The sequence below is a fragment of the Ctenopharyngodon idella genome, chromosome 22 (assembly GCF_019924925.1).
Source record: "Ctenopharyngodon idella isolate HZGC_01 chromosome 22, HZGC01, whole genome shotgun sequence".
Lineage (NCBI taxonomy): Eukaryota > Metazoa > Chordata > Actinopteri > Cypriniformes > Xenocyprididae > Ctenopharyngodon > Ctenopharyngodon idella.
Window position 1 is genome coordinate 21,252,390 of NC_067241.1, and position 19,629 is coordinate 21,272,018.

Sequence of the window (19,629 nt, forward strand, 5' to 3'; positions counted from 1 at the left end):
AGCTCGACGGGTGTGGTCTGTGGCTGAAGGAGTGGGAGTGATAGGCTGTGGGTTCATGTTTGTGAGTGTGAGATTAATCTACAGGCACCAGCCATCTCTGTGGTTTTCTGCTATCCCAGAATGCAATGCAGGTAGAGAGACTTGGCCTGGTTCGGAGAATTAATTCTGTACTATTAAGCACTGTAACTGCAAGAGTGATAAGAGAGGATAGCTCACTACAGCAGTTCAGCAATGAGTGGACAAGCAGATGATCAAAGACGAAGGTCAATTTTTCTGTACATTTCAAAAAACATGTTAACAAAGGTATCCTATCATATTAAATGTATATATATCCAAAGGTTCCATCATGAAATGTATGAAAATTGAGCTAAAACTACATAACATCACATATTATCAAATCTTGTGAGCGACTGTGTGTCACTAGCATTCAGTGTGGTCTGAAAAAAAAAAAAAAAAAAAATCACTGAAAATGATATAATCGTGTCTGATTAGGAGACTGCATTGCAGTGCACTTATTACAGGGACAGTCCCTGTTAAGCGAGCTGTGGTTAATTGCTTTGTTTAAGGTTGAAAGACAGTGAAAGATCACATAGTTCACAGAGCATCCCTTATAAGGTTTGAACCTACAATGTTTGGGTTACCGGGGCACATCTTTAAACCACTTCCACGTTACCTCGATTGGCTTACCTTCGCACATCAAAGCCCATGGTCTGCTTCTTGCCTGACACAGTCATCCGGGCAACCTTAGGGACAACCTCTGCTTCGACACGACTGTCTGGAGTGTCCCGTGCTTTTGCTAGGATGTAGAAAACAACACGCATACACTAAATTTGTGATATTATAATAATATTCATATTATATTGATTTTTTTCACTTTTATTATTGATATTTGATAATTAATTAACTTTAATGTTTATAAAAAGGTTCAGATTTCTTTTAGAAACCATTTTTTTGGCACAAAGCAAGCTTTTATTGCACATGTCGTTACCTTAAGAAATGTATGACGGTGTACATTTTTTATGAAAGTCAAGCTTCCTGTTTGGTACAGTATGAAGGGTTACTCATTTTCAGATGAGCAGATGTGTGTGTCAGTGCACTCAACATGTGCTGAGCCTCATTTTCTCGCTATCTTACTGAAATTCATGAGTCAACTCCTCCGTGCTGCACCAAAACAGGCTCTCAGAGCCAGAGAGGGGGAAGGGATGAAAGAAAATGAGGATGAGAGAAAGCAGTTTTCTGTCCCTGTAAGGTAAATGGCTGCACCGTGTGCACCGTGTCTCGTCATAGCAGTAGAGCCGTTTCAGTGGCAACGGCCACAGCCAGTCATCTCGCTCTGAGCAGTGAACGCTCTGGCCAGGAAAGGGTTAACTCCGGCACGTCACTCGCACTCCCACACTGACTGTGCACTTCCAGCACACAGAGGGTTAATGTGTAAAAAATAATGCAACCTCTAACCTCCAAGAATAAAAAGGATGAGAAGACAAGTCAATAAGGGGAGATCTTATATGAAAAAAAAGTTTCAAGGGAAAAAAAAAAAAAAGCACAACGGGGAAAAAACACTTTGGGAGAATTTGAGATGTCTGACTCACCTTGTGGAAAAAAAACGTTGATCTTGATTATTTCTAAAGTATCATAACACGAGAATGTTTGTGTATTTGCATTGTTATATAAACCAACATTAATAATTATATAAAGATAAAGATAAACAAAGTACGGGTCCCCAGATGTGTTTGAGTTGGAATGGCCACACCACAAGGACCCTTTACGCACACAGAGCTCAAGACGACAACAAACACACACACATACACACACACCTGTTACAGGGACAGGAAGTGCTGGAGAATGTAGATAGCAGTTCACCTGCTCTCACACACACACACTCGGCCACACCCACAAATATCTCCCATCTGAACACACACATACTCAGCAACACTACACACAAACCACACCCACACAACATATCTCTACACACGCAGCCGCCGGAACGTTCTGTGCTGCCAAATTCAACTCTTTTCTGACAAAGAACTCCAATATTAAGTATTTGCAAAGTTACAATAGCAAAAAGAAAAACTGATACAACTATAAAATACAAAAACATTTTCCAAAAATGGGTGCCAGACACTCTGACAGACAATAAAAAAATAAAAATAATTTTTTTGGATCAAGGAAATGAGAGGCAGTGGGTAACAGCATGTCAACATGTTAATATGCATCTCCAAGCTGCATTTATTATTTATATTTTGCATCTGCCACATTTACTATTTAAATTCACTCCTGTTTAATTCCATTTTATTTATATTTTTTAACCCACTTTTTTTTTTTGTAAAATAAGTATCCATATTCATAACTTTTACATTTACATCACCTTACTGAGCATCTATATTGTTTATTTCAGCACTATAAGTGCTTTGGCAATACTGCTATAACATTAGCTATAACGCAATAAAGCATTGTTGACTCTGTGTCGGCTGCTGTTCAAAAGAGTATTACTCAACTGTGATGCCAATAAAAACAGGTAAAAAATAGTCTACATGTAGCACAAAAAAGACAGACACACACCCTTCAGGATATGTAAATGTGCTCTTCCTAGAAAAACGGATCCAGGTCTATCCAAACATCGGTGAGACATGATCCTACCTGATTATCTTTTACTTACTGTCAGTGACTGTAAACACATCTCTCACTCTGTCCTTACTGCATCTTTCTAGATCTGTGTATTCCCTGCTAGCCCCTGTTCGTTATACGTTATGAATCAAATTCAACAGAGCAACAGTGATAGAATCACACTAACAGAAAGCAATAAAATTCACTAGAAATAAAAGTTACTTCCATCTTAACACATTGTCTAACTAAACAGGTCTGGAAAGTTAAATGTGTTGGACATGTTTTTTGCTCCAGTAGGGGGCACTAGTGTAACAAGTCCTGGAAGGAAAGAAAATAAGACCATACAATACCCCCAAAAAGGAACAGTCTTCTTTCCTAAACACTTACTTTCTTCAGCTTATCTTCCATCCTCTTCTTTTTCATATCAGTTATTTTTATTGGGTTGAGTGTAGCACGGATGTCCCGTAACTATGGGGAATCCCCGTACACTCACTGTACCGCTGCCATTCAGATATCCTCAATTCACAATGTAATCTCACGCAATATTACAGATTTTCTCACATGCGGCCTTGCCCTTACGGTACACACCTGCTGAATACAATACATGAACATGACAGATGCACTCAGATGCATCACACAATGCACTTGTTTAATCTCTTTCATAAACAGGGAAGGGCAAAGGTTGGCAAAGGCCTGCAAGTTTGCATGAATGGGACATTCTTCTCAACACCTCCATCTTTACAATACTAATTTAAACTAGATCTTAAGAAAACCTTCTCAACATCCAAGCAGTACTTTTGTAACCAACATTCAGAACAATCTAACAACTGCATAGCAACATTCTAAATGGTTTAATCTGTATTCTATTGGGGGCAGTCGTGGCTTGAGAGTCAGACTTGTAACATAAAGGTTGCGGGTTTGATTCTTAATACTGGCAGGAAAATGTAGGTGGGTTCCACCCTCAATATCCACGACTGAGGTGCCCTTAAAGGGTTAGTTCACCCAAAAATGAAAATTCTGTCAATAATTACTCACCCTCATGCCGTTTTACACCCGTAAGAACTTCGTTGATCTTCGGAACACAAATTAAGATATTTTTGTTTAAATCCGATGGCTCCGTGAAGCCTACATAGGGAGCAATGACATTTCCTCTCTCAAGATCCATAAAGGTACTAAAAACATATTTAAATCAGTTCATGTGAGTACAGTGGTTCAATATTAATATTATGAAGCGACGAGAATATTTTTGGTGTGCCAAAAAAAACAAAATAATGACTTATTTAGTGATGGCCAATTTCAAAACACTGCTTCACGAAGATTCGGAGCGTTATGAATCAGCGTGTCGAATCATGATTCGGATCGCGTGTCAAACCGCCAAACTGCTGAAATCACGTGACTTTGGCGCTCCGAACTGCGGATTCGACACGCTGATTCATAACGCTCCGAATCTTCCTGAAGCAGTGTTTTGAAATCGGACATCACTAAATAATTCGTTATTTTGTTTGTTTTTTTGGCGCACCAAAAATATTCTCGTCGCTTTATAATATTAATATTGAACCACTGTACTCACATGAACTGATTTAAATATGTTTTTAGTACCTTTATAGATCTTGAGAGAGGAAATGTCATTGCTCCCTATGTAGGCCTCACGGAGCCGTCGGATTTAAACAAAAATATCTCAATTTGTGTTCTGAAGATTAACGAAGGTCTTACGGGTGTGGAACGGCATGAGCGTGAGTAATAAATGACAGAATTTTCATTTTTGGGTGAACTAACCCTTTAACCCCCAATCACTCCCCAGGCGCCGCAGCAAATGGCTGTTAATCCACTGCTCCAGGGGCCTCATTTATAAAATGTTGCGCAGAAACCGCCCTCCATTTCTCAGATGTGCATACGTGTGATTCAAAGAATGAACATACAAACTAAACAAGCGTACACCTCTCTTTCAGATGTAAAATCTATAAATCGCAAATGATCTTGAACTTGCACGCAGCTGAATGGTTTCAGTTCTCCGTGTTGTAAACGACACCTAATTAATGTAATTTACATATAAAAGATCACCAGTCATCGTCCAAATCCTTTCATTTAGAATGGCGAGCTGCAAGAACAGCTTAGATTTCCAAAAGCCTGCATTAATCTGATAAGGAAAAGTGTGTACATCTGCTCAGACCCTGACGTGGCCCTAAGCACTTTTCCAGGTCAAAGACCGTTTTTATAAATATGAGTGTTGACGTGGATTTAAGATCAAATCTGTGCATACGTACACTTTATAAATGAGGCCCCAGGTGTGTGTCCACGGTTTGCAGTGGGTGTGTTTACTACACACTGCTCCTTATGTGTGTGCACTAGCTTGGATGGGTTAAATGCAGAGGACAAATTCTGTTACCATACTTGGCCTTCACATCACATTACTTCACTTTTTAAAATCCCTCAGAGTCAGAACACCTTAAAAATCACCTAGCAACTCCCTTGTAACCAGTCAGAACACCCAAGCGGCTACAGATCAACCAATCAGATTCAGGACACCTCTAGCAGCCACCTAGCCACATTATTTTTCAAAATTTTCAAAAAAATGTGAGTGATACTCACCTTATACACAGGGGCGCACATAACTTTTTTGGTCTGGTTCTCAAGGGAGCACCTGGAGATGTTGCTTGGTACTCACACTTTACACGACACACTATCTTCTTTTCTTTCACACATGGTAGATGATGATTTTTTTTTTTATTTATTTTTTTTTTATTAACACAGACAACAGCAAAAATATTAGGCTGCTGTCACTTTAAGACGGAATGCACGCACGGACCGAATATACTGACACACATCCGGTTTCTTTCTCAACTGTTCGCTAATGACATAACCAAGAGAATACTTGCTGAGACAGGTATTTTGACATAATTTTGTGTGTATGTGTCCGTTCAAGCGAAAGTAAACGCGAAAGAAGAATCAATTCGGTGTTCAGGCGCTGTCTGAAACATGCCTCTCTCTCTTTTTCTGCGTGTGCACGCTTCGGGTGTGGCACAGATAACAGCTCGCGAATCCCGATTTTTGCCTTCTTCCGCTTTTAAAATCATTTAAATGTGTTAATCGGCAAAACAAAACACCTCCAAATCATACATTTTCACTCTATGATGGTTAAATTTAGCAGTTAATCCGCAAATCACACGCGTGCCGAACCGCTGAACCTTATCCGTACGGATCACTAATAATTAAAGAACACACTTATCATCATGATTGCTATCTTACCAGAGAAGTAGAATAATCCTATTCCAGTAAGTAAACGTGTCCCTGTGAGCCGGTCCCCAAAAATGTTGGTACTCAAAAGCGCTTCCCTCCATGTTTTCTGCTGCGCATCGTTTATTTTTACCACGCATGAGCACCTGCGCACCACTTATGTGCACCCCTGCTTATACAAAACTCACTACTATGATGCTAGGTTGAGCGTCAACAATTTCAAATTTTTGAATTTTGCTATGTGATAGCTAGGGTGCTCTAGGCAGTAACTTTTCTCATTTTTTCATGATTTTTCTATTTCTTTCTGAAACACATAAAGCGTCCGAAATTGCATACTGAGGTATTATATTTGAATTTTAATAGATATAACAGCCATTAAAAAAGAATTTCTATATAGTATAAATATGGGTAGTATGAATGAAATTCAGGCGTACGCCATGTTGTTACTGTCACATGATCTACCAGCGTCAGTCGCAGTGCTTCACCGCCATTCATAAATTTTCTCTCATTGCCTCATGGGATAGTCAATTGTCCATTGTATGCACACTTCAGAATCTCACCTGAAGGAATAAGTCATCCGGGTACATTTTTCACCTACTATTTTATGAAAACTATGAATTCAGACATACTACTCGGCTCACATACTGTTTTTCGCCTACTATATAGTATGGAAGTAGGCATATTCGGACATAGCCTATGTATTCGGTCTTTTGGCGACCTGTTTTTCGCATACTATATAGTTGTGAAGTATTCGATTTCGAACACAGTGATAGTTGTTTTTAGCTTGTTGCTATGTTGCATCTAGAGGTTATAAGGGTGTTGCTAGATGGTCGGTATCCAAGCAGTTTTAGGCCAGTGCTACAGTTTTTTACTTTACCAAGTAAAAACCAGCCATGACTTTGATAATCAGTACCCTAGATATGCATCGTCCATTTTATGTCCACAGTTGAAAAAAAAAAATCCAATCTAATCATTCGGAAAAGTAATCACACAGTTCTCAGAAACAAGCCACAAGATTTGAAGCATCATTCATCTCTGTAGCATGAACAATTCAGGACAAGTTACATGACAAAGTTTAATTCTTAGGGTTAGGGATTTGTTCAAATGTTATGATGCTCAAATTAGCAAACACCACTAATACAACTAATCAGCAATTCCATTTATTTTGCCAAATTAAATAGGTATGTAGACTACTTTGTAAGAAGTCTGTGCAAGTCTTCACAGTCTAAATTAATAAAATCATCTAGTTCTACTGACAGTGTTCAGAGGAGAGCAAAGAAAGAAAACAAGAAACAGTCTGACAGAGAAGGAGAAAACTAGCTACAAAATGATCTTTATTCACGCTCTCAAATAGGGTCAATAACCTCTCTCTCTCTCGCTCTCTGACCAATCTATGTAGTGCTGCACCACTCACAGCACAGACACAATGACATATCACCATTTCTGCAAAAGCCACAAAGTGCAAAAAAGGGAGAAAACGTCAAAGAGCAGTAACAGGGCCAGCTGTAAACCAGTCACTCTTTCCTGTGTGGGTGGCAAAAGAAGGCAGAGAAAACAGAGGGGGAAAAAAAGGGATAGATGACTTGAGGTGGTCAGATGGCAAAAAGATAGAATTTACAAAAAGGGAGTTTAAGACAGCAAGTGTGAAAGGTGAGCTGCACCATGCTTTTCAAAAGCCTTCACCCACGCTTGGCTCGGCAAACAGAGAGTTAACAAGAACATGCACGAGAAGGAAAGATAAAGTCTGTGCAGTCAAAGCATCCTAACAGTAAAAAAAAAAAAAAAAAATTTTGCATTTTCTGAAGAAAATAGTGAATGTTTGAAGTTAGAAACTTTAAGATTTGCAGGTTGTTCAAATATCGAACTTAGGGTTCGTTTACACGACAACAATATGCTTAAAACGGAGAAGTTTTTCCTTTGAGTTGAGTTTTCCGCATACAGACGACACCATTGTCAAAACGATCCGCATTCATACGAATCTGTGAAAACAACTAAAAACGCTGTATTCTGCTGGCAGGCCATTAGATGCCGATGAAACACTATAGACTGAACATGTAATGCGCATGTGCATGACATCATCATTTTCACATATTCGCGTTTTTGTTTTTTGTTTTTTACACGCAGACCATTTTCAAAAACCTGCACTTTGAAACCAGTTTTCAAAAGTTTGCATTTTCAGACCACCAAAACGCTGCTGTCGTGTAAATGAACGGCCAAAAGTCATAAAAAGTTTTCCGGTGTCGCGTAAACAGCCCCTAAGTATAAACAATAGCACTAACAACTACTTAAAGCAACACTGGGTACATTTCAATGAAGAAATTAAGTGAACATTTAAGCCCAACAAGAACTATCAGTGATTAAATGGCCAGAACATTTAGTCTCTTAATTAAATCTTCAAGTTTATTTAGGCTTAACTAATTCTATTTCACCAACAATCCCAAAGAACACCCTCTTTTCAAGTGATTATCAGGATTATGCCGTTTTAGACACTAGGTCAGTGTGCAATGAGGAAATAAAGCCAATCAAAACATGCATATGAAGGTGTGTGTGTGTGTGTGTGTTTTCAGACCATCTTCAGATCTGTGCGTGTGTGTGTATCATCTCCCATGGCGGATGGTCTACCACAATGAAAGCAAAGCCTTTGTAAAATCTCTTCCAATATGCTCTGGGCGTGTTAACACCTTTATGTGGCCACAAAGACTCTCTGTTTTATATGTACATACGCACGCGCGCACACACGCAGTCACACGTAAGTGATAAACACCGCAAGCTAACACACCCTTTAAGGTGAGCAAAAAACAAGCACACACATCAAGTTCCCCTCCGCCCCCACATATTCACACACTCCTCAACATCAATCTCAGAAATGAAACTGGAAAATCTTTATTTTAGAATATATACAAAAAGTCAGGCCCATGGCCACATCGGTGTACATCAGTGCTTTAAAACAACTTAAAAATGCAGTGGACAATCACAGTTGAAAAAACAAATATCAAAATGTCTATTAAACATTAATTATAATAAATAAAACACACTTTTTACAGTGTTTGTTGTCAAAACACATAATAGGAAAAACTCCAGGTGTCCCCCCAAACCCAAATGTCTTCCCTCTTTCTGTGTTTGTGGTAAACCAGCACTGCACCTCATTTCAAATGGCAGCAAAACAGCTGTGGAGAGAATCTGCTGTTTTTTTCCTTTTATCTTTTGCACTCTATCTACTCCTACTGTGTATTTTATTTTCGTTATGTACGACGACTTTAGAATTGAATCGATAATTGTCAAAATGTCATAAAACTACATAATCAAGTACAAAAATATACATTTAGCCTAATTAACTATTTTTAAAAAGTGAAAATATGAAGATCAAAATGAAAAAATTAAAATAAGACGACTTTAAAATTAATACTAATTAACATCTGAGGTTGTAAAGTTGTCAAAAGTACCGACTTCGGTACCTAGTCGGTACTGAAATTAAAAATGTGACTCTTTGAGCGCTGTTGAGTGGATTCATAAACACCTCTGATTGGCCATTGTGTTCACGGCTCATCGGAATTGTCTGTGATTGGCTTCAATGATCAACGCTGTAAAAACATTGTAAATAGTCATCAATGAAGCTCTTTACCGAGCGCTTACACAGATACACACGGGAGCATTTGAAAGCAGACGTCTATCGCGGACCTGTCCGCTGATAGACGTCTGCTTTCATACGCTCCCGCTTTCAATTTCAAACACTTCCGTGTGCTTTCAAATGCTGCCAGGCGTTGATCATTGAAGCCAAACACAGACATATCCGATGAGCGCGTCAACAACGGCCAATCAGAGGTGTTTACGAATTCGCTCAACAGCGCTCAAAGCGTCACATTTTTAAAAATTTTAGTACCGATAGGTACCTTAGTCAGTACTTTTGACAACTCTCTGAGGTTGTGATATTTTAGAACAGTCCTTTATAGCTTTCCAGTGTCAGCTGTAAATAAATATAAAAAATTAGAAAATACAAAAGTATAAAGAATAATATGGGCAATGATATAAAATAGCTGTCTCATTTCTTTAGTAATAATTTCATGGCTCAAATGTACAACCATTTGAGTGCTGATCTATGATTAAGATCTGAAAGTTAATATTTTCCAAAAATTATAAATGCTAATCTATGCATTTCATTCTATAAACACTATTATTTAGCACTCAGTCTGACAACTTCGAGGAATAGCCCTGCTCCTTTGGATTTTGGGCGATAATAATCTTGGGTAAAAATGAACCTGAGCCTTAAAACTTTTATATGTAGAGAGTTCAGACTTAAAGTTTGGGAGACTTTTAAAATGCTCTGAAAAAGAAAAAAAAAGTCAGTCTCGAGTAAAAGCTTTTCTCTGATTCGCTTTGACTATGTCATCCGGAGAGGGCGTGTCGAAAGAAAACGGGTTGATGTGATGGAGAGGTAGACACTGCACTCGTTCTTTCACTCTCTCCATCTGTCTGCTGTATAAGAAAGCATTATGCGTCGCTCTACTGCGCCGACTCTTCTTGCTGCTCACGTGCACGCACAATGCTAACGCAAAAATTGACGGTTTAGCAAACATACGTTTTTTCTGACTAGCGGAAACGTGGGTAAAACTCAAAAGGGTTGGTGAGCGACTGTCAGGAGATGTTTGGGACATAAGCGCACTAAGATCAACGCTCCGATTTAAGCTTAGCGAGGGGGGCTTATTTAATGCTGTTGCAGATTTGTTCGGTGCTTGATGATTAGACCTATTTTTACTCTTTTTGAGATGTAGTGATGTTTGGTGTCGGGACATGAGTTCAGACAGGGATGGTGCCTCTGAAAAGCCCGGAGGAGCATTTGCAGCAGATGTTTGGATAGGCTTTTGGATGTATGTATTGTCTTGTGTACCAGAATTGTGTGTGTTTTGGAGTCCTGGTAAACTGTCATAGAGTTTGGGACTGCTGTCCTGGTGCTCCTGAATCAGCTCAGCCAATGAAAGGCTTCCAGAGCTCTTTCCTTGCCCAGGTACTCCCAACGGCCCACTGCTTTGCAGGACAGAACTCAAACCTCCTAAGCAGACAGGAAGAGGGGCGGACCGCTGGGAATCCTGCAGAGCCAGACTACTGAGTGAGCAGGTTAGAAGAGATGAGGAAGGTGTCACACCCAGACCAGCTGGGACAGAGGGTCCCAAAGAGAAACCAGAAGAGAGAGTTACCCCAGAGCCAACAGATAAACCGGAAGAAGGTGGGACACTATGACCCTGAGATAGAAGTGCAGAAAGTGGGGCGGTAGGACCAAGGAAAGAACCAAAAGGACTGGTAGTAAGAGGAACTGTGTAATCCAATGAGACACCAGTGGAGGCAACTAAAGGAGGAATGTTTGTACACTTCTGTTCATGCTGAGCTATTACTTGGGCGAGTGAACTTTGTCCTAATGAATCATCACTGCCCAAATTATGACTTGAAGCCACTTTTAAATGGTCTTTTGCCAAACTTCCCAGACCAGGGGGAGGTTTCAGAGCAGTAGGTATGATCTTGTTTGGTTCAGGCGTGGCTAACAGATCACTGAGGTTGTAAGATTGACCACCATTTTGTTTCAGTGGTTTGCATGAATGTGCACTTGATACAGTCTTAATACTATCATGTGAGGGAGAAAATAAGGCTCCTTACCTTACGAGGGCCAATCGTAGTCAGAGAGTGCAACCGAGAGGATGAGGAAGGCGATCAATGGTTAGCAGAGACCACAGAGAGAGCAAGAAAAAGGCAATACGTTATACACGGTAAAATTAAGGATATCAGAGATTAAAAAAATAAATTAAAAAATAAAAACTCAGTCTGGTTAATGTAAAAAATGTTAGCAGTTGAAGCCTAGGGAAAAATTTGTATCTTACATTTTTAAATTCTATACATAAAATGTAAAGGTAAAATAAAAAAAATGTTTGTCTTTAAAATATATAAAAAATACAACAAATAACAACAACAATAATAATACAGTGCTTCCCACACATAGACTTTACTTGGGTGGGCCGCCCAGGTATGCTAACGGCTGCCCAAGTATATTTGGAGACACATTTATGCTTTTATTATTTTTATCCTCATACTTTTGTATCCTCCCAAGATAATGAAACCATTCGTGATCGATTAACTAGTGGAAAATCTCCCCTTGCCCTATGTGTTTCGTACCTGCTCATTACGTGTGCGTCAGAACTGTTTACTCCTGCTGACATTCCCACGTGGGCTGCAGAGATGCGGTGGATATTTCACAAAGAGCACTGCATGTTGCAAAGTCACAAGGCGGCGTTGTTGCGGGTTCTACAGGCTTGCGCAACAGCACTTCAGACTGCTTTTAAGTGATTCTCAATCAATGAAAAGCGCAGATTCATGCCAAGCAATTGCTAATGAACTCAAGTTGATGAATTATTACAATGTCTATTTTATAGCTTATATATAAAATGTTTTAGACGGTTGTAAGAATCTGAAGGATCAGCCCGCAATTGTGTAGACATTTCAAAATAAGAGTCCCGATGTATTTCGGGCTTGTTTATAATTAAAAGTTACACGCTAAGTTTTTTAATTTTTTTCTTCTGGGGATTATTGGTATTTTGGTTACACAATAAATTGTATTTAATTTTGCATAATTTACAATGCATAATAATGCATAATATTAGTATGTAATTAAATGTAATAGTATGCTATGTAATTAAAATTAATTTCAATAAATAAAAATACTGTTAACAATCACACATTATTTGTTTGTCACATGTAGTAGACCATTTTTGTGCTGTGGGTAATAGGAGGATTTTTCACCGGGCTACCACCGCAAGTATATTTCAAACCTGTGGGAAGCACTGTAATAAATATCAGTATTAGTAGTAGCACTTTTATTAATTTTTAATGTTTTATTATTAGCATTTATTTATAGCCTCTGTGACTGAAACAACAAATTTTAGGTTCTCCCCAGTTTTGGAAAAACCCTGGAGTTTAACATTTTCCCCAGAGACCTCATGCCAACTTTGTGTGTTTTCACTATCTGTGGTCTTGCTGGAGTGGTTTTCATTTTCATTTTGGATTTAAAATACATAAGAGGGCACATTTTTAAGTGGAAGTAGCACAGATGTATTCTGGGTAGTTAATGTGCTATAATGGTGTGAAGGTTTTTTTTGTTGTTGTTGTTGGTGTGTTCTGGTTTTGGGTGGATGGGTGTGTGTGTGTACCTTTCTGTGGTGCAGCTGTGGCGGTAGGCTCAGGCAGCGTGTTGGTTCGGGCCGGAGGGGTGTGTGTATTGGTGTTCTCCTCGGTTAGAATGAAATCAAGGGCCCGTTGAGGGTCACAGTCGTATTTAAGAGCTGCCTGAATCAGTGTAGAGTCTGGAATTGAGTCTCCCAGTACTGCTCTCATCTGATCCAAACAGGAATACAACTGACCTGTCCAAACACGAACATATTAATGTAAAATGAGGACATATGATACAATACATATTCCTAATGGAATATGTTAACATTCCTCAAAACTGAATCTGGATTTTTGACAGACACAAATGATTAGATTAAAAATTACTTCAGTACAAAAACACCATTGTTTACGTTTAATCTTTACTACCTTTCAAAGGTTCAGGGTCAATACATTTTTTTTTTTCTGTTTTTAACATTGATAATGATAATAAATGTATCTTGAGCACCAAATCAGCATATTAAAAAAAATATTTCTGAAGGATCATGTGACATTAAAGACTGGACTAATGAATACTAGAGTAGAGTACAACAGTAATTTTAAATTTGTAACAATATTTCACAGTTATTATTGCAATTAATTATACTGTATCACAATATCACTGTATTTTTTGATCAAATAAATTCAGAAGCGGTGAGCATAAGAGATTTCTTTTTAAAAACATTTAAAATTTTACCGACCCCAAACTTTTGAACGGTAGAGTACATATTCGCAAATTACACCATTGTTGGGTTGTCTGAAAAACTAGTTGATTAGTCGGTCTTAAGGATGCTGGTTAGTCTGATTTAGTCCACCAGACCCAAATCAGACATTTCTTAGAGACACAACACTGCAAAACTTAGTAGCAACAGGCCTAACTTTTAGACTATCAGTCCTCTGAAATCCTTTGAGAACTTGTATCTCTATATTCATTCCCTTTAAAGCACCGCCATTAAAAATATTAAAGCTAAAATTAGATAAACTTACTAGCCAGATAGTCATTACAATAAGCTCTTAACCCATTAAAGTGATAGTTCACCCACAAATGAAAATTATCGAATGATTTACTCACCCTCAAGCCATCCTAGGTGTATATGACTATCTTCTTTCAGACAAACACAATCGGAGATATATTTAAAAATATCCTTGCTCCTCCAAGCTTTTTGAAGCCAAAAAAAATAATGCATCTATCCATCATAAAAGTAATCCATACGTCTCCAGGGGGTTAATAAAGGCCTTCTGAATCTAAGCGATGGGTTTTTGTAAGAAAAATATCCATATTTAAAACTTAATTAACTATAATAACTAGCTTTCGGCGATTTGCGGTGGAAGAGTGACCTCTGACCTGACGCATGACGCAATGACGAACGCGGAAGCCCAGAGGATAGAGCAAAACAAAACACCGGTCACGAATTAAAAGTCTAAAACGAGAAATTTTAAACAGAAATGTCGGAAGATTTTGATATAAGAGAAGAGGAGCTTGAGTTTGTTGCACAGCCCTATTTGTTTGAATCGCGAGAGGCATCGAAGCTTACGATACTCCTACATCCTGCGTCACACATCGCGTCAGGGGTTACTCATTTGGCGCAGGGGTTACTCCCTGGAGACGTATGGATTATTTCTGTATAATGGATGGATAAATTTTTTGGGCTTCAAGCAACAATATTTTTAAATATATCTCCGATTGTGTTTGTCTGAAAGAAGATAGTCATCTACACCTAGGATGGCTTGAAGGTGATCATGGGATAATTTTTATTTTTTCAGTAAACTATCCCTTTAAGTCAATGTGTACCTTGCTGTAGTGGGTCTAGTGTGCTTGTGATGGTTGGAGAGGTTGGCATCTCCTCTTCCTCCTCATATTCTTCCTCCTCCACGGTCTCTACTTGTCGAGCCTGCCTCGAGTCTTGACGTGAGTAGATAAACTGTGCGGCTATGGAAACATGAATTCACAATTAATCACCATAACAGACAAAAATGAACATCAATATTATACAGTTAAAAGGTCAGTTCTGTCACCAATTCCTCACACTCATGTCGTTCAAAACCCATAAGGCATTTTATTTCATTTACGGAAAAAAAGAAAGATATTTTAATGAAATCTGAGAGATTTCTGTCCCTCCATTGCAAGTCTATTCACCCAAAACTTTGAAGCATCTAAATGTTCATTCTCGTGCGTCAAGCAACTAGGTTGAGCTTCCATTAAACATATTTGAGTACTCTAAGTATATTCAATGTTTATATGCGAATAAAATCCTGAATTAAATCTGTTCATCATGTAAAGTGATCGTGTCTCTTCAGAAGACTTACGCCTGTTTCACACTGCAAGCGTGAGTGGCAAGTGAGCAGCGTGTGAGCGTAACTACATCATCACTGCAGCTGCAGAGACGCGCGAGTATTCACACTGGAAGCGTTTGTACAGCTTCACAGCAGCGGCTCGAAGCTACATATAAAGTGAGCATTTCTTTACAAAGACAGCTATAAAAAAATTTTATAAGTTAGTCATTTATAAACTTGATAGTCTTGAAAGTTTGTTAACATGGGGAGGTGTACAACATTCGCATATAAACGTAAATAAATACATAAATAAAAATAAATAAATAAAAGCCTTGTGTCATCCATTGCTGCACATGAATGAGGTAAGCTTTGTGTTTTACATCATCTGCCTCATTCACATGTTTACAAGACAGCAAACTCGGCGAAAAAAGCCAGCAAACTCGGGTTTAATTTGGGTATGCTGCAGCCTATATATCTCTCTGTGTAATAACAAAAAGAATGTTTATATATCATATTTTCTGGCTAGTTTACTTTAGTTTTTTATAATACACCATACTTTAACCCAAACTGAATAATTAAAAACAAGTTTAAATGGGTAAATCTTCTATAAATATTTTTGATTCTTAATTTTCTTTTCTGTCGTACTAAAATTCTAGACATGCTTATTCTGTGCATTTTGAACAATTTTTGTGTGAAATTATATTTATTTTGTCCATCAAAAGTGTACTTTCACTTTAATTGAGCGTCAGCGGCACAGCAAAAATAGACTCGGTGCCGAAACCCCCGCTTCACTGCTGCTCACGCGCTGCTCCTGCTGCCAGTGTGAATGCATCCGTTAGTTAACAAGCAAGGCGGAAAAAAATATGCGCTACTCACGCGCTGCTTACGCTTGCAGTGTGAAACGGGCGTTAGATTAAACCGCCTGATCCATATGGATTTGTTTTGAACTGTCAGTTTGTGTAAGGTAATATGGAAACGATGCTGCATGTTTTCAAGGTAATTTATGTGTTAAATTAAAATTATTTAATTAAAAGTATATTCTTTTTATAGGTATTTTATTAGTTTTTTTTTTTTTTTGTAGGGTAGAGTGTTTTATGTGGAATGGATGTATGTACGAAATGTATGTTTGGGTGGGCTGATGTGCAGCAGTTCTCTCATCCAAGACAAATTTCTCCTAAGGGAGACAATAAATGGTACCTTGACCTTGAAGATGAACGAAAGTCTTATGGGTTTGGAACGAAATAAGATGACAGAATTTTCATTTTTAGGTTAATTATCCCATGATTCAACATGTGAATGTGTGCGAGAATGGGGTATTTTTGCGGAAAAAGACATTGCAAATGTCATATTTTGATAAATGGCTTTGGGTTCAAAGCCATTACTGGGTTCAAACCAAAACTTTTTTACATTTAATCCACCATATATGGCCAAAAATGAAATGCAAATGATAATTAAAGGGTTAGTTCACCCAAAAATGAAAATAATGTCATTAATTACTCACCCTCATGTCGTTCTACACCCGTAAGACCTTCGTTCATCTTCGGAACACAAATTAAGATATTTTTGATTGAATCCGATGGCTCAGTGAGGCCTGCATAGACAGCAACACCACTGAAAATCTCAAGATCCATAAAGGTACTAAAGACATATTTGAAACAGTTCATGTGAGTTCAGTGGTTCTATCTTAAATATTATAAAGCAACGAGAATACTTTTTGTGCGCCAAAAAAAACAAAATAGCGACTTTTCAACAATATCTCGTAATGGCCGATTTCAAAACACTGCTTCGGAGCTTTACTAACTGAATCAGCGGTTCAGAGCGCCAAAGTCACATGATTTCAGCAGTTTAGCCATTTTATAGGAGATCCGAATCACTAATAGACCCTTTTCACATTTCCGGGTTTCTCAGAAGCAGAAGTCGTCATAGTTGGGTAAAATTCTATAGCAGTGAATGAGAGAATACATTAAATATATTTTTTGTGTTTCCATTTGCTCAAAAAGCAAAAGAAAAACTCCACAAGTGTTTTCACAACTTTCATAAATAGGAAAAAAATATAGAGCGATTGATAACGGCAGTCAGAAGAGAGAAAGATGTCATTTTAACTGTCACTCCCATAGCCGCTGTATTAGAAACACCCTCACATCAGCATTAACTAGATTTTTGTAATTTTTTGTAATTTTGTGTTATAAATGTACATGTTTTTTTTGTTTTTTTTTAATGAAAACATAAAAAACTTTGCAGGATTTACGATACTGATGACCGTTAAAACGCATCATCACAGTCCGTGAAAAGGGTCTATCTGAAACAAAAGAATCGTAAAGCTCCGAAGCAGTGTTTTGAAATCGACCATTATGAGATATTGTTGAAAAGTCACTATTTTGTTTTGTTTTTTTTGGCGCACAAAAAGTATTCTCGTCGCTTTATAATATTAAGGTAGAACCACTGAACTCACATGAACTGTTTTAAAATATGTTTTAGTACCTTTATAGATCTTGAGATTTTCAGTGGCATTGCTGTCTATGCAGGCCTCACTGAGCCATCGGATTTCATCAAAAATATCTTAATTTGTGTTCCTTAGATGAACGAAGATCTTACGGGTGTGGAACGACATGAGGGTGAGTAATTAAAGACATAATTTTCATTTTTGGGTGAACTAACCCTTTAAATACACAATCTTCAAATAAAAAAAAATATATAAATAACATTAGGATCACTTTGCATTTGTGATTTATGACTTATCTAAATTACCAGCATCCTCAAAGTTTACACAATTACTTAAATCACATGCAAATTTTATGAAAACACAAACCAGTGGCAGGAGAGATGCAGTAGTCATCCTCCACTGACTGCCCGTACATGTCATCATCCTCAAAATCTATAAACGGGAAAAAAAAGGGACAATTCTGTTTTACTCCAAACCACAAAAGCAAGTTATAGTTAAAGCATTTCCACTGCATCAACAAACAGAAAAGCATTGACGGGGCCAAAAAAGATTTGCTTAGTCAGCTGCTACACCACCTGAAGCAATGCAACAACAGTTATTAATAAAACTGACAGTCAAAAGTCATAATAATACTGGGTAGAAATGGAGTGAACATAAATCTTAACAAGAAAAAGAATCCAGGTGTTATTTTTGTCTTATATAAACTAGACGGCTGATTTGTGATCACCAAAACAGACAGAAACATAAAGGCTAGATGTAAAGTAACTGTTAGTTATGTTTTCAATTACCAAATACAAATATTTGAGTTTAAAAGCACAGAACTCGTCACCAGGTGCGCAGTCCAGCTGTTACCATCTGAAACAGTGACACGACAGCAGTCTGACATAATCTGCAGCACTGAACTCTTTATAAATAAGACAGCTAACTAGCAATCATACAGGCCTCTTCACATAAAAGCTGTTAAATATCATATTCCCCGTATATACCTTCGTCGTAGTTATAACCTCGGACATTCCTGTGGCGGGACATTTTTGTTCGACAGCTTTCTTTCACGTAAACAAAGTACGCGAAGCAAAATATCAATTGTCAGTGCAAAGTTTAGACATGCGTCTCATTCCACAGCCGCCATATTGACGGCCATCAGATGCAGGAGGGACGCGCATGCGCAGTGACAAAATACTTTGAGTCGGAAAAAGTAATTAAAAATTTAGATTCTGAAAGCCTCTAAAACTCTACGAAGGAATTATTGTGGTTTGCAACCGGTTGAAGGATCACAGATTAAACAAATATGTTGTTTTTTTTTTTTTTTTTAGTAAAACTGGAATTTAGGCGGAGATTATAGTTAACACGGTAAGTTTTGTAAAGGATGAACATTCACTTATTTAGACACATATGGGCCTAGATTATAAATCAACATGTTAACTCTAACGTTACAGTGAAATAATATAGTTAACAAGTGTAATGGAGACTTTTTGTTCTACAATGTAAATTGTATAGTTATAAATCGAACATGAATTAACACTGACATGTCTGGGATGTCAGTATGGACATTTTTATTTTGTGTATCAGAAAATATTTAGACATATACAAAATAAATATATATGTCTGTGGTTAACTTAACAGTGAATTATTATTATTATTATTATTATTATTAAGAAGCATAAAAAAGATACTTTTTGTTCTACATGACAAATTATGCAGTATACATTTATAAATCAAACATAAAACACTGCTGACATCATGTAGTTTATATCACACTAAATTTGTGACAGGATTATTTAGATTAATACAGTTGCGTGACAGTTGGGAAACCACTGAAAATGGGTTTTCCGACTATATCTATAATTGTATATATTTTTCACTTATTGTCATGTGTTTAATTGATCTTT

General features: G+C 37.7%; 1 protein-coding gene across 4 annotated transcripts in view; it reads right to left on the reverse strand.

Annotated features, from left to right (window-relative positions):
* The window catches only part of hbs1l (HBS1-like translational GTPase), a 36,550-nt gene extending 17,623 nt beyond the window's left edge, over nt 1–18,927 (reverse strand). Inside the window, exons 1-5 of one of the 4 annotated variants that reach the window (XM_051879334.1) lie at nt 18,727–18,909; nt 18,107–18,172; nt 14,816–14,953; nt 13,029–13,238; nt 688–796 (exon numbers count right to left, since the gene is read on the reverse strand). In XM_051879334.1, coding sequence (XP_051735294.1) covers nt 688–796; nt 13,029–13,238; nt 14,816–14,953; nt 18,107–18,172; nt 18,727–18,769 — 566 coding nt within the window. In that variant the 5' untranslated portion in view covers nt 18,770–18,909. The other 3 variants (XM_051879335.1, XM_051879336.1, XM_051879338.1) reach the window with 3 other exon arrangements.
* Nucleotides 18,928–19,629: the final 702 nt, after the last annotated feature.